The 15080-nt window shown below is 37.2% G+C and overlaps 4 protein-coding genes across 4 annotated transcripts; 1 reads left to right on the top strand and 3 right to left on the bottom strand.

Moving 5' to 3' along the window:
• Positions 1–298: 298 nt before the first annotated feature.
• Tsp_01007a (conserved hypothetical protein) lies at positions 299–2683 on the top strand (the record flags this gene model as incomplete). The annotated part of the gene is made up of 9 exons (XM_003376770.1): positions 299–639; positions 768–978; positions 1106–1226; positions 1311–1392; positions 1473–1636; positions 1710–1813; positions 1865–2349; positions 2427–2552; positions 2636–2683. Coding segments are annotated over 9 exons (1682 nt in total), but the record flags the coding sequence as incomplete, so codon positions are not given.
• A 119-nt stretch (positions 2684–2802) lies between these two features.
• On the bottom strand, positions 2803–5712 carry Tsp_01008 (NADH dehydrogenase [ubiquinone] 1 beta subcomplex subunit 10). Its single transcript, XM_003376769.1, has 5 exons — positions 5122–5712; positions 3899–4076; positions 3594–3735; positions 3243–3382; positions 2803–3155 (listed from the first exon to the last, which is right to left on the bottom strand). The coding sequence occupies exons 1-5, from the start codon at positions 5710–5712 to the stop codon at positions 2803–2805; spliced, it is 1404 nt and encodes a 467-aa protein (XP_003376817.1).
• A 538-nt stretch (positions 5713–6250) lies between these two features.
• Tsp_01009 (DNA topoisomerase 2-alpha) lies at positions 6251–12892 on the bottom strand. The gene is made up of 5 exons (XM_003376768.1): positions 12739–12892; positions 11685–11899; positions 10101–10212; positions 9517–9626; positions 6251–7060 (listed from the first exon to the last, which is right to left on the bottom strand). Exons 1-5 carry the CDS (start codon positions 12890–12892, stop codon positions 6251–6253), a joined length of 1401 nt encoding a protein of 466 aa, XP_003376816.1.
• A 548-nt stretch (positions 12893–13440) lies between these two features.
• On the bottom strand, positions 13441–14005 carry Tsp_01010 (conserved hypothetical protein). Its single transcript, XM_003376767.1, has 3 exons — positions 13990–14005; positions 13685–13788; positions 13441–13638 (listed from the first exon to the last, which is right to left on the bottom strand). The coding sequence occupies exons 1-3, from the start codon at positions 14003–14005 to the stop codon at positions 13441–13443; spliced, it is 318 nt and encodes a 105-aa protein (XP_003376815.1).
• Between the last annotated feature and the right edge of the window lie 1075 nt (positions 14006–15080).

The raw sequence follows: 15080 nt of genomic DNA, 5'->3' as shown, positions 1-15080 counted from the left end.
AATGATAACATAATGAGAAATGCAAATGCGGATGGTAATTTGACATAAAATATTTGTTTATAAAAGCTTGCTGCATCCGCGTAGAATATGTATAAAAGCTTACAGATATATATATGTATGTATGTATGTACGCATGTATGTACGTAGGTACGTAAGTATGTATGTATGTATGTATGTATGTATGTATGTATGTATGTATGTATGTATGTATGTATGCATTTGATAATTAGTCGCATACGGTTGTGAATAAATAAATGTCATGGTAATTTAGTTTAATGTTGAGCAATTTGCATTTTAGACGCTTTTCATTTGAGTATGTTGAAAGGCACAGCTTGGGTGCAGTTATCTCAGTGCGAGCAAAATGAAGTGACCCTGTCCAATGAGGGAACAAGCTCAATCAGGGTTAGTTATGAAGAAAGTTGCAGTGAAGATGAGGAATTGGAAATTTCTTCACCAACTCTAAAAGCGCTAAGCGATGAGAACCAAAAGTCGAAAAGCGTTCTGGAAACGGTCCGTGTACGTTTTGAGAACGTCAATACGCCCGGCCCGTCGAATTCGACAAGATCAATGCATTCGAATGCTTTGCGCCATGTTGAGCGAATCCCCACGAAAGGATGGCACCTTTTGAAAGTGAATAAGGTTTGTTTGGTTTTTTTTTCTTCTATTTTTTTTTCATTTTTATTAAAATTAACTTGTATTGTATCAATTTATTTGCATATACTAAAATTGTCGTGTGTTAATTTTTTGTGCGAATTCAATGTTTTAAGAATTTAAGCATCGACGAAAAGTTGTCCCTTCTCACGTTGGACAAAACAATCGCCGAAGAGAGTTGGAAAGTGAAGCAGGAAATTTTCGACGAAGAATTTAATTTGTTGGAAAATTTTTTCGAAAACGAAATCGTCGATACAAGTGTTCCCATCAAAGTTGAGGAAACTCAAAAGTCGTTGCCGGAATTGGTATTCGCACTTTTGAAATCAGGTAAAACTTGTGAAAAGAAGCCGTATGTTATTCAAATTTTGCTTTTCTGCATGAAATGGGAAAGCACTTGAAAATAAATTTTCCATTATTTTGTATATTTTATGTAAATTTGAATTTTGCCATCCAGGTATGGTGGTTCGATTTTTCGATTTGATCAATCAGCTTCCGTATGACGTGAATTTCGACGAAGTTTTGTCATTGTTGAACGAATACGCTTTACTTGTTCAGGGCTGTTGGGTGTTGAAAAGGTTGAAATTTTTTGATCAGTGTATTTTTCGGAAAAATTCATTTAAACTAGAAAATATATTTTTGACTGTGCAATTGTTTTTCAGTGAATTTTCAATAGAAGAAGGTTTCGAAGATGCGAGGACCGATATTCAGCGCACGTTGTTGTTAGCTGCAAGAGATTTTTTGGTATATATATATATATATATAGTTGTTTATTTAAATTTATTTACTTGCTGTATATGTTGTTTTGTTTTTCATTATTTTAGTTGTATAAATTCACTAAAAATAGAGTTGTGTTACTGCGAGAACTGGAACGTATGTTGCCAATTGAAGAACATATATGGCGGTATTTTCTGATGGAAATTGCGCGCATGGTTCCCCGACTTGGTTGGCAATTTGTTCGTCCAAAAGATATTAATTTTTTACACAGGTTTGTACAGTAGTAATAGGTTTGTTCTGTTTGTATTTCTTTAAAATATATTACGTATTCAATGTTTTTTCAGCTTTCCAAAAGTTGTCCAAAAACAGGAAGAGATTTGGAAGAATAAATATGTGCATTTAGTTAAAGTGATTTCTGATTATGAAAATGAAATGATAAATAAGAAAGGTATTTATTTATTGGTTATATAATTGCTTTTACCGTTCAAATCTGTTTCAGCTGTTGTTGTTAGCACGTCAAGGAAAGTGAAATCCAGCAAATCAGCATCTTCGGATTCTTCTTGCAAAGGGTCAGCGGTGGTGAAATCATCACCGGCGCCGTCGCATCCGGAGCCGAAGGTGAAAAAGCAGCCGTCACGCAATGCCGACAAGAATACAGTGGGCGGCAGTGTGGTCGTCGTCAAAGTGGAACCTGGAACCGAGAGCGCAAATGCAAACGATCACTTCCATCGGTTGGATGGGAAAAAGCAGAAGGTTGTTGCTATTGATAAGCAGAACGACTTGCAGGCGGAACTGTGTTCCATGTTCCAGAGGAAGCGCGTCTACAGTCTGGATTTTATAACCAGTCGTGTGATCAGCAAGTTTCCGGCTGTATGCGACGAGATGATCGAACAGTGTTCAGAAGCGATTGGTGCGATTCGAATCGAAGGCGGCAAAATGGACAAGGTGTTTTATGGATTCATAGGAATCGACACTTGTCGAGAGGTAAGTAAATATTTTAAACAAATGCATAAATATATGCATATATATTATATGTGTGCATAATTTTTCTTTTCCCACAGTTACGACGGCAGATCATCAATATGCTTCGAGATAGGGGACGTTTTCGATTTAAAACCTTCAAGCAAGCCTGTTTGGAGAAGGGTCTGACCTCGCAAACTGACGAACAATTGAAATCATTGCTCAAGGTAAAACAAAAATTTCGCACAATAATAATTGTGTTTAACATTGTGAATAATTAATTTTTTTTTCTTTTTGCTTCTTTTCACAGGAATATTGCGATTCGAAATATGGCGTTTATTATCTAATGGAAACGTAGGAGAAATTGGAAAAAAGTTGTTTCTCAGATTCGAAATGAAAAAATTAACTAATTAATTAACAAACCAATTAAATAAATAAATAAATAAATACACTGCCATCACCTTGTCATCATTCTATCTATGGCCAAATTAAATTCGGGTTCGCCGGCTCTTTGTATTCTCCCTTTTGTCTCGCCTCTTCGCGTTCTGTGTAAAATTTTGGATCCTGCGACGGTTCATCACGTTTGAAACGCAAAAAGCTTGAATAATTGTACGGCGTGAAAATGCTGATCACATAATCTTTGTAAAGTCGAGGATCTTTGCGCTTCCAGAACGACGGATCGTAATTGCCGAGCTCCATTTGACGTTTGTGCTCTTCATGGGCTTCAGCTCTGGCGGCCATGATTTCCGGATGTCGACGTTCCCAAATCATTCGATGCTTTTGTTTCGTGTAAGCGGTCAACACATCCCCATAATAGCCCATGTCACCGTCTGCAAAATTTTGACAAATAATATTACTGTTCAATTATTTCAAAATTTTCATTAATTATTCATCATCATTCATTTTTACAAACGCACATTTAATGTAAAAATTCAGTTCAGCTTGTTCGAAATCGTCAATGCATTTAGCGCATTTATATTCCGCGTTATTCATGTAATATTCACGGCATCTTTGCATTCGATTGCGAAGAATATCTAATATGTAACCATCAACCATTCTGTAATTACGCTTGATTAGTCACAGTAAGAAAAGAACAAGATCAATGAAAAAATGTTTAATGTTTATAAATGTGCTACTGTCATGCCTGCTGTAAATATAGATCGCATCATGAAATGCAACTAACTGATCAAGCAAATGTCGCACATTTAAAATTAGAATAGTTTTAATCGTTAAAAAGAAAAAACAATAAAATTAATATTTCAACTCACTTGTCAAGGTGATATTGCATTTGTGCTTCTTCATAGCAAACCCTGTCGTCCACAGCACACTCATCAATAGTGCGCACACGATTGAAACGCCGATGGTAATATGGCATTTTGCGATCCTTTTGCAATGGATCAACAATATTCTCTTAAATAAAATCAATTTTCAACATCAATCAAAATAGCAACAATCACTTATTATTAAATCGAAAAGTTCATCAATGAAATTCTATTTCAAAATTTTAATATCATCTTAGAAAATATTGGTATATTCTCTTCTATTAAAAAACTCCAAAAGTATAATATTTTACCCTTCATCCACGTAGCTGGTATGTCTAGCATTCGCCAAACATAATACTTGAATCGAAGCAGAATCGTTCCTCGAGAATTGATATCCAACACTTCCCAAAAAGCTTTCGAAATTTCTTTATCTTCACGTTTATAACGTTCAGCCAACGTCTCTCCGCTTGCCATGTTCTTAAAATATTTCTGTCAATGAATAATTAAAGAATATATCTAACAAAAAGACAATTTTCAAAAAGTAACTGCGATTTATATCGTTAAAGATGCTGAACAACTAACAATAATAAGTAAATAATAACTAAATTAACAAAAAATCAACAAATGGTTGAACAAGCAAAAACGTTTTATACAACAGTTTCATTCAAAAGTAAAATGAAATTAATCAAAGTAAACGTTAAATAATTAGAAACCATTTCTAATAAATTATGTTTTTATACATTATAAACAGTACTATTTATAAACAGGCTAACTATATGATTTTTGAAATAAAAGAAACTGCAAACAGTTACTAAAAGATATTTTATAGATATAAAGCAATTTTCGAAGTAAACACGCTATTCTTTTAAATTTAGACAATTTTTAAGCTTTTAACAAAATCTTCACATCAGTATCATACTGTAGTTAATTGTTTTCAAGTAAAAAGCAAAATATTTGTTTGCTTATCTTTTCGCGTTACATTTTTATTATGAACATTATAAATACTTGTGTATTACTTCACTTTCAGAATTTCTAAAAACACTTTCTTCACGAAGCTTCTTTTTTTAGGTAAGATTGATTGCAATGATCGGTTAACGCACAACAGTATAGCGTTTCCTGCTATTTACTGAACAAATGCAAACGAACACACACAATACGAGCAAGTTAAACAACAGCCAATATAACAACTACTAACACACGCGCAACTAAGAATATCGATACAGTAGGAATATAGGGATGGTTAAGCATAATACTTCTGTCTTCTACCATAACAAGAAATCTTCTCAATCAACAATGTGTTCCAACATTTCCCCTACATTGTTGAACTGCAATGAGCTTTCGCCCCAAAGATTTCCAAAATCTATTTCTGATACACACTTTTCGTGATTCGGTTTGAATAAGCCTTTTGTCAGAATGTCCGCCACTATCTACTCAGTTGGTAGATATCGCAGTTCCACGTATTTGCGTTCTGCAGCCTCTCTAATGAAGTGGTACCGGATGTCGATGTCTTCTGATTCTTTCTGATTACAATTACTTCTGATTCAACTTCATTCCACGACTGGCTGATCCAGCAAACTGCATCGAGGACGGTAATGCGCGAAAAAAATTTATACGCATGTTCATATGTTTCCGCATTCGCTAACAGACTTTGAAGTAAGTGCGAGCGGTATTTACACTTAAACTGTCGCAGGACACCCAGGTCCATCGGCTGTAAGCACGAGGTGGACTTCGCTGGCAAAAATTCTAACTTCACGTTCGACAGTTCCACATTCAGATGACTGGGCGCATTATCTAGGAGAAGTAAAATCTTTCTGTGTTGTTGACGCATGGTAGCATTGACTGCTTTCAACCATTCTACAAAAATCTCTGCAGACATCCACGTACTTTTGCTGTATTTCCACGTCACAGGCAGTTTAGACACGTCAACTCGAGCATCCCTGAATGCACGTGGATAGGCAGTTTTTCCTATCACTAACGGTACCAGTTTTTCTCCAGCCGCATTAGCGGCAAGAAGTATTGTTAAACGCTCCTTTGAAAATGAACCACCCTTGCATGCTTCTCCAGGCATAGTTAATGACTTTTGCGGTAACTGCTTAAAGTCCAGTCTCATCAGCGTTGAAGACATCCTTCAACGAATATCCCGCAATAACATTCATCACCTCAGACTTCCAGGTATCAATTACACTCGGTTCAACCGCAGCTGCTTCACCCGAAATGTATGTCAAGAAACGACACACACAACTACTAATGAAGTCAACCTTTTTACCAAGGCTTCAGACTCACGCTTCATAGCTTCCAGCCATTCGTTTGATTCATGGCATGACCGCGCCTCTACCACACTTTTCGGGTCGTTGGCTACTGCTACTGAAGCGGCATCTTTACAAGGAACGAGTTGTGCTTCTTTTTTTCAGACTGCTATCTTCAGACGCCACGTCATCAGCTTCTGACCAATCCTAGTTTCGCGGCTGATGTTTTCATTATTTCTGTCTCAATCACTTCGTTCGCTTCGTTTTATTCAAGGATGTTCCCACTTTGAAATCTGTCTGTAAACGTCGGCAGTGCGGATACTGTCGTCGACATTTGCGAACCTGCGTGTTGGGATTGAAATACGTTTGTGACGTGTGTGACGTAAGAGGAAGGAAGTGTGCTTTTGCCGTATGTGGTTAGTTGCCGTTATATAGAGATTGTCTTCGGTCTCGTGCCCAGCACCGACCTTTAGGTCCCAGGCCCTCTGCAACGCGCGAGGGAATTTTCCCTTCAGCCCAGGCATCAGGGCTTCGCTCAACGGGAGCTCGCCAGCATGGGGATCCTTCCCCATCGCTGCAAGACATCTTAAGTGCTTGGTGATTTAGTCCACCAAAGCTTGAATGCCCTGTCATGTCATCTCGCGGCACTCCGGTGCCTTCCACAAGGCCAAGAAGTGCGCGCGCGCCACGATCTTCGGCCGACCAAACCGCTTCTATAAGATACCCACCGCTTCCGGGTAATGGGCTGCTGTGACGGGAATGCCGTGCTCGACAGCACGTAAGCGAACTTCGTAGAGGCGTCCAGATCGGTTCTTCCGTAGATGCTCGCCTCAAACTGCGCCTAGAACGTGGGGAATTCCAGCACTTCCCCATCGAACTGCAGGAGCGTGAGCTCCGGCAGCTTCCCGATTCTAGTCGGAGCGGCAGCTTGTCCGGGGTTGCCGCTGTTGCTGCCGTCGCCGCGCGACGGTCTGTCGTCCTGCTTCTGCCGCTGCTTCCAAAAAGAGCCTCCGGCTCTTCGCCCAGTCTTCGATGGCGGAGCCCTGTTCTCCAGCCTTCAGGTCTTGCTCCCAATCCGCCTGAAGGGCGTCCGTCTCGCGGAAAAGCGCTTCCGTCAACTCTAGCTGGCCATCCAGCACGTTGTCTTCGACCGCGTCGATACTGAACTCTTCCAGTTCCGTTAGGAGACTGTTCAACCGGGCCTTGTTCGCGGCGAGTTTCTTGCACCTGGTATTTGCAGCGGACGCCACGTTATCCACGATCCGTAGGTCGCTTGTGTAGCGGACGTGGACCCAGCAAACGAAATTTTTCCTGCAGAAAACGAAGAGGAGGAAAGCTAAAGCTACCGTATGAAGAATTGGACATGAAGATCGGAGGCGGAGGACGGTAGTGGTTTTTTACGTGTGTACGGGAGAGTTGGCAAGTTGCCCGGGAAGCGTTTTTGGATATATCACCGTCGTCGGTCCTTGTTTTTGATTGTTCAATAAAGTATATACTCACTGTTTGTTGTTTGATTGTCCCAATGCCATCAGGAAAGCGCGAGACAGAAAGGAAAGGAAATGCGCCGGTCAATACCGGCCCGTCGCCAAATAGCGATGGACGCACCGATAATACGGTAAAAGAAGCGGACGAGCATGCTCGAGGGAGCGGCCCGTTACACTTGCTTCGAGTTGCTCCAGCTCGGAGGACCAATATAACGAGCGAAATTGTAGGTCACTCGTTCGTGATATTAGTGGACTGTATTTAGGTTCGTTATTGCAAGGCAGGAAAGTCCAATGCGTTCGACAATCTGACTTGCGTCACGATAACTGTTAATCAAAACTCGATCGAGTATCGACATTGTTTACTCACAAACGAACAATAATGAGCCAAAGATAATGAAACCAGGAATGACTCAACAGAACACACACAATCAAAACCACACCGAAGACAATCAAGAGATAACGGCAACTAACCACACACGGCAAAAGCACCCTTCCTTCCCCTTAAGTCACACACGTCCTACCGTATTTCAATCCCGACACGCAGGTTCGCAAACGTCGACGACAGTATCCGTATTGCCGACGTTTACACTGTCATTTGATTCGCTAGAAGTCAGTTGTAATTCAAGCATTTCTTACTCCTTTTTATGGGTACCGTTGGCAATCCATTCCTGGTTTTGCGCGGTGAGCTGGTGTAATGTATTGCGATTTTATGCGATCAAAAATATCTACAAAAAGAACGTGCAGGAACATGTTACAGTAGATGCAAGAGTTCCACGTCACTAGTGTGCGTGCGTAGGTGTGTTCCCGCGTTCTCTCGGTGTGCATTGTCTCTCTGTGTGTGTAATTTTGTGTGCGTTATACATTAGCTTGGTATTGTGTTGTCATTACAGGTAAAGTCTCTGCATATATCAATCAATTCACATTTACAACAGCTGGTGAAACGTTTCATCATTTCCAAATTTTCCTGTGAATTTCACGTCTCGACTTTTGTAAACTTTTCTTTCTGCAGGACAGCAGAGTCAATACGCTTTCGATTCTGTGCTGTACCTGATGAAGATGCATTCTTTTGATCGTGCGCTGAACTCCCCCTTTCTGGGTGATGTATGCTCTTTCTCCGATGGTTCGAAAGTAATTTAAGGTCAGCTTTTTGCCGTTCCATAATGTTAATGGTATTTCACCATTCAAGCTTCTAGACGGGCAACGATTCCGGATGTAAGAGGACGTTGAAATTGCTTCAGCCCAGAATTTGAGTATAGCCCAGTACAACAGTATAGTGTTTTCTGCTCTTTACAGACCAAATGCAAACGAACACACGCAATACCAGGAAGTTAAACATCGGCGAATACAACAACACTACTAACACACACACACACACAGCTAATAATATCGATACAATAGGAATATAAAGATGGTTAAGCATAATACTTCTATTCTCTACCATAACAGAAGTCTTTACAATCATCAGTGTGTTCTAACAGCCTCTATCAAAATTTCTTGTCCATTAAATTTTTTTACTCCAACTTTAGATTCACAATACCCAAATTCAGCACCATATTTTAACTAGATTACATACATGTTTGATATAAATTAATTACAAATGTTATGTTGTAAATTGTAAGTATTATGATGTTGCAATGTTACAACAATTATAAGTATTATGATTCGTCTGATTAATATTTTTATTATTCAGTCACACCAAATCCGAGTGCGTATCAATATACTGTCAATTTTCTTTTTCATTCCCATTAATATTTTGCTATTGTACATAAAAATAATACATAGTAAAACAATAAATGACATTCTGCTGAATTATCATATTTTCTTTAAAATTATGATTTAATATTACAATGCAAACGATATTTTATAATATTTTCCCATTATTTATTGTTTCAATTACATTTCACTGTATAAAACTATAATGGTAAATAGTATACGATGTCTTAGCATAAAAGATGTGATAATCTGCCATTTTAAATAAATACTCAACTGTTTTGTAAATGAAGTGGTGCAAAAAAATTTTTTTTTCTTCTTTAAAAACGACGAATGATTATTTATTACTTTTTGAAAAAATTAAAAATAGATGCTGTTCCTTTCGATGCTTTTGCCAACTTTTTTTGTGATGTTGTTAAATTTCCGCTCTAAATGATATTAACTTGAAAAATAAAAGTATTTCCTTCATATTTTTGAACTCTTCATTACCTGCTCGGATGATTTCAATTTTTTCGTGCTGCTTTGACAATAATTTTCCGTGGGATCAGAAATTTCTCCTCCGACATGCTTAACCACTTTGTGAAGTTTTGCTTTCTCTTCTGAAGTTATTCTTAAACAAAGACAAATGCAGAATATTCAGGCAAATTTGAAAACGGCGAATTATCATTACTTGTACCGTTGACGCAATAAATTGCTTAGTTTTTCACACAAATATTCCGACAAAACATCAACCGCATAGCAGTTCAGCGATTTCTCTAGTTTATAAGAACAAATTTACTATCTTACAATGAAACTTGCAAATAGCTTACCATTGGTCAAAATACTATGGTGCAACATCTTCTTATCAATAAAGCGAGCTTTCAAAATTTCTACCTATCCAAAATAAACGTTCAACATCTGTTTAACAGGAACCAGACACTTCATTCTGCACTGCCATTATTCTTACATTCTCAGCCAACCAGTCGACACATTTCACTTCGTTGAAACTGTATACACGCATATTATCGCCAGGCAAAACTACAAAAAATTCTTCTGTAGATGTAAAAAACACCATCAAAACGATTCAAGCTCACCAAAGCTGTCGCAGACTTTGTCAATTCCCGAACGAAGCAATTCATTCTTCTCCAAAATTGAACACCTTTCCGTCAAACATTCAACCATTTGTCCAAATGGCTGACGATAATTCTATTAATAATACTGAAATTAAAACGAACAATTTCAATTATCAGCAAACTTGTGGCATTTCGCAAATAGAAGGAAGAACAAGGTAAAGAGGATGGATGCGGGACAGAATAAGCAAATCTCCATCTAAATATGCAGATGTACAACAAATTTATACAACGTTCATTGAGGTAACTTGAATAAACGTAATCGTCGACAAACCATGAACGACAGTTTTCATGAAATCTTAGAACTTCAAAAACACCTCCATCTTCAGATATGTGAAAGTAAACAAATTTTTCTAAAATAAATTCAGCTTTCATTTAAAAAAGTTATATAAAACTCAAGATTGAAATGCAAATTCATGAACAAATTCCATTTGTAAAGAAGTTTTAAATAAAAGATGAAAATGTATTACGCTATCTTTCACAAATTATGCGATCATTTTATTATAAAACAATTTAAAAAAATCATTGCTAAAAGCAATTTAAAATAAATTTTTAATACATTCTTTTCAAAATTTAATGATACAACTATGAAATTCAAAGAAAAGCATACTAAATTTGGGATGCTGAAGTCGAATCAAGTTGATGCTACCATTTTTTACACAGGAATCTGTTAAAAGTCTGAAAATAAAAACAAAAAAAAACAAACACAAATAAAATTACCATGAGCTAATATAGCTACGCTGCTTGAAACTGCAAAAGCTGTATCACTGCTGTAAGGATATCTATCTAATCTTCCCGCCATTTCAAAATGAATCCTTGAACATTAAACTATAGATTATTCGAGCTAACTTAATTTTACTATTCATATAATTTATAATATAAAATAACGTTAAATATAAAACAAGAAACAATTTTGCACAAATTATATTCTTTCTAAAATTGTTGCAAGAAATGGATTACAGTATAAAACACTTTCAAGATTCATGAATATTGTAGAAATTAAATTTGCCAGAGAGTTCATTATTTTAAATAAATTTAATGGAAAAATAAAAATCAAATAATGTTATACATGTAAATTTACCATAGTTTTCATGGTATATTTTAATATAAAATTTTTTAAATATGTTTTTAACTGAAAAACCTCTACTGAGAACAATCAAGTCCTGGCGGTTTCCAGGGCTGATGAGAGTTAGCTCTAACTCAAGAACAGTGAAGACACAAAGAACTTGAGATTTTATTCAGAGATGACAACCGTTACAATCGAGGCACAGACAGACGCAGAAACACTTCCAAGCGAGACCATGAAGCAACCAAGTGATCACCAGATACCAGACCTGCTAACCTATTACATCACAAGCAGTCAATCACTTACACGTCGCCGTTGGCAATATTCTTCCGAGGTTACGGTAGCTGATCTTGACTTCAGAACTTAGGCTGGTTCCAGAAGAATAAGTGATCTACTCGAACGATTCCGAATGCCTCAGGCAGTCAGCACCCGCACTGACCGGGTGATACGGTCACTCCCCGGCAACGTCTTCATGATCACACCCAGCTTCCACCGGTTACGCCTTCTTCCACAAGAAACACGAGGTCGCCGTTTTCTGATTGCAGTCTAATCTTGGTCCATTTCTCTCGAGTGGTGAGGGTTACCAAATACTCTTCAACCCACCGCTTCCATAGGTGGCTCATAAACCACAGTTGGCGTCCCCAATAGTAGCGCAGACTCCGTTCAAGAGTTGGCGCCGAAGTGAATGCGGCGGGTACTGGGAGTTGTAAGACATTGGTCACTTATGGATATGGTCTTTACTAACAACAGGCGCAACACACACACAACAGATACAAAATACATAATGACTACTGCATCTATGGGATGCTCATGTGCAATTCTTATTTTGATTAACAGGTTAAGTACATATGCTACAGTAGTGATGCCAACTCTCTTCTGATAAAAAAATCACGTTTTAATGGGGCACAATGTAAATCTCTGAGGAGTCGCGGAAGACGTGCAGCTCAATGCGGTAATTCTGCTCTCAGGGGGACGAAGTGTATGCGTGCAGTGTGCAAGATTTCAAATATTAAAATTGTTTGTGATTGCAATAAGGCCATGCTTTTATGAAATGTTTTTAAAGACTCCAAAATGTAACCTAACTTGATGACGCATTGCTTCATCATTTTATAAAATTTCAAGGTCTGAAGTGACCAAACACCTGTGCTCAAACGTCCTAAAGTTGAGTTGCATATATGCAACATTGAGCATTACTATAACTTTCATATACTTTTAGAAATAAATTTTGAGGTAAATATGTCTCAAATAGTTGAAAATTGTTTTTTACATATGACGCGTAGATATAAAATTATCAGACCAGATGTATGCCTGGTGTATAACGCAGCTGGATAGTTAACGGCACTGACTGCATATCCTTGGATGGCATCAAGGGCCTTGCCGTGTAAACAACTGCGCAATTAGCCAAATCTGTCGACATTGGCTATGTTGGGGTTTAAATCAACCGCAAATTCAAATTGGGCCCAGAATGTCGCGAACTGCATAACATCTCCATCAAATTTTGACAGCTCTCGTTTAGGTAGTTTGAATTGGATACACTTTGCCCTTCCTCAACTATCTTGTTCGACATATCTGGTTTATCTTCGGTGCAAAGTTTTATGAATGCTTTTGCCTTCGACAGTGACGCGCGGACTGTGGCGCCTAATTCCCTTTCATATGAGTTTCCATCACCCAATCGGATCTTATACTGCATCTGCGCCTCTTGACACTTGTAAAAGCATTCCTCCAATGCAATGGCGTCAGCACCTTCTGTAAGCAACTTGTCGACTTAATTCAATAAGCGCGTGACTCGCAACTTCATAACATGTCGGGTATTTTTAAAGTCTCCAAGTATGACTTCATTTCCAACGGATTTACCAGTTCCCGGCTGGTGGCACCAAAATGTAGAACTCCGTTTAATTCTAACACTCAAGTTCGTTGTTTGTATTACTGTAAAGGTGGCAATTTGAATAATAAAGTACAAAACATCCTTTGCTAAATATAATACAGTAAGCGCCAAAACAATGTGTCTAGCCGACTCGGAACTACGTCACTCGACAGTGACGTGTATACACTTATAAGCCGCGCAACAAAAACTTATAATCAAGACAGATCTACATGTTACACCCTGTAACTTGCATCGCAATACACTTCAAGTCACGACAGAAATTGCAAGCAAATACAGAAATACCAACCACTAGCACACTAATTAACTCTTCTGGTAGCCGACTGCACTGAACCATCGCCAACACCATCGTCCAATCACAGCCATTCATCAAGATCACAGCATAACGCCTTAGCATCTGTCAAAATGTGACGGCATCCAACGCCATTGCATTCGGTTAGCGCTTTAGAAAACGTCAAATGTGACGGCGTCCAACGCCATGTCATCCAGTTAACGCCGTGGCACCTGTTTCGACCATAAACTTCATATGCAACAAAAACCAAGCAAAATGCAAGCTAACACTAATAACAGTAAAATAATTGTGAATAAGTATCTATTCACCGCATATAATATATTTCTTTTGGACATTATTTCCAGTGAACCTTCGTTCCATGCCCGCGGAACACATATAGTGATGGTCAGGTTGATAGAAAACGCTTTTGTTTCTAACATAATAAAAAATGAATTGCAAAAATAAAAATTAAAAAATTAGGATTCATGGCAAAATAAAACATAAAAGTAATTTAAACTAATTATTTGTATCTTATTATAAAATATATATATATATATGTATGTTTTATTGATTATTGAATATTAAGCAGAAATATTTCATCATTTTTTTACAGTAATTTGAAGTTCAGCATTACCGTAACTTACTGTCATTTTATTGTACAGTCATTGAGCAGTGAAAGATTTATTATTTGGAAAAGGCAGTCGTCTAGATAAGGACAATATGAATTTTGATTTTATCTTTGTAATAGTTGACATTATATTTGAAAATGGTTTATGTTTATAATTTTCTAATGGAATTTTTACTTATCTGCTAATGGTTTTGTTTTTTAAGTAATGTTTTATCGGATAATGTTTTCAAGTGTTTCGATTTTATGTTCAGTTTGCAGAGAACTAACTATTAAAAACGTTTTTATGCATTTATCATAATGCTATTAATGAATCATTGCTTATTTTAGACGGGTTATAGGATGCGCTTTTAGAAAAATATTTTAGTTCACTGCCGTTTTGAACTGCCGTTTTAGTATATAATAATGGTAAGTGATTGTTTTTTTTCGTTTTTATAGTCATAATTTGAAAATATTTCAACTGTTTGTAATGTATGAATAATTGTTGAAAAGTCGTATAGAATGTACAATTGTAAATTTTTCATTTCAATTGTCCACCATGTAAATAATGTTTATTTGCAATGTAGAAATCGAAAAGAAATATTCTCTACCATGTATGTTAATGTTTTGACTGTGATGAATTTTAGTAAGGCAGTGTTGTTGTCATTATTTTATTGAAAATGTGCAATTTAATGTTAAAATTATTGCTTTAGCGTAGAAATTTCCAATTGACATCTATGTGGACGTGCAGGAATTTTGACATTTGATAGTTTCTGTCGTGTATCAGAGTTTTCTTGTTCTTATCAATCGTTGTTTAATAATTTCTTCAACAGATAGTTGTAGTTGATCGTCTGTTCGAATGATTTCTTGCAAAACCTTTACGAAACATTTTATTATACAGCTGCTATCAGTTTTTGCTTTTTGATTCGAGGTGTGTCATCCCAGATGTTCGGCCGCTTTATTTGAGCTTTTTATTTGCATTCTGCGCTGTGTCAATTTGATCACCGTTCCATTGTCAAATTGTTCAGGCTTTGGGCAGGACAAAATTAGCTTGTCAAACAAAAATTTACTCTTGTTCTTCAATAGCAAGTTTTTCGATTTTTTTTTCTTCTTCATACTTT

This window comes from Trichinella spiralis (genome assembly GCF_000181795.1).
Source record: "Trichinella spiralis strain ISS 195 chromosome Unknown Scfld4, whole genome shotgun sequence".
Lineage (NCBI taxonomy): Eukaryota > Metazoa > Nematoda > Enoplea > Trichinellida > Trichinellidae > Trichinella > Trichinella spiralis.
The sequence above is the reverse complement of the archived record's forward strand: the minus strand, read 5'-3'. Positions and strand labels throughout refer to the sequence as shown.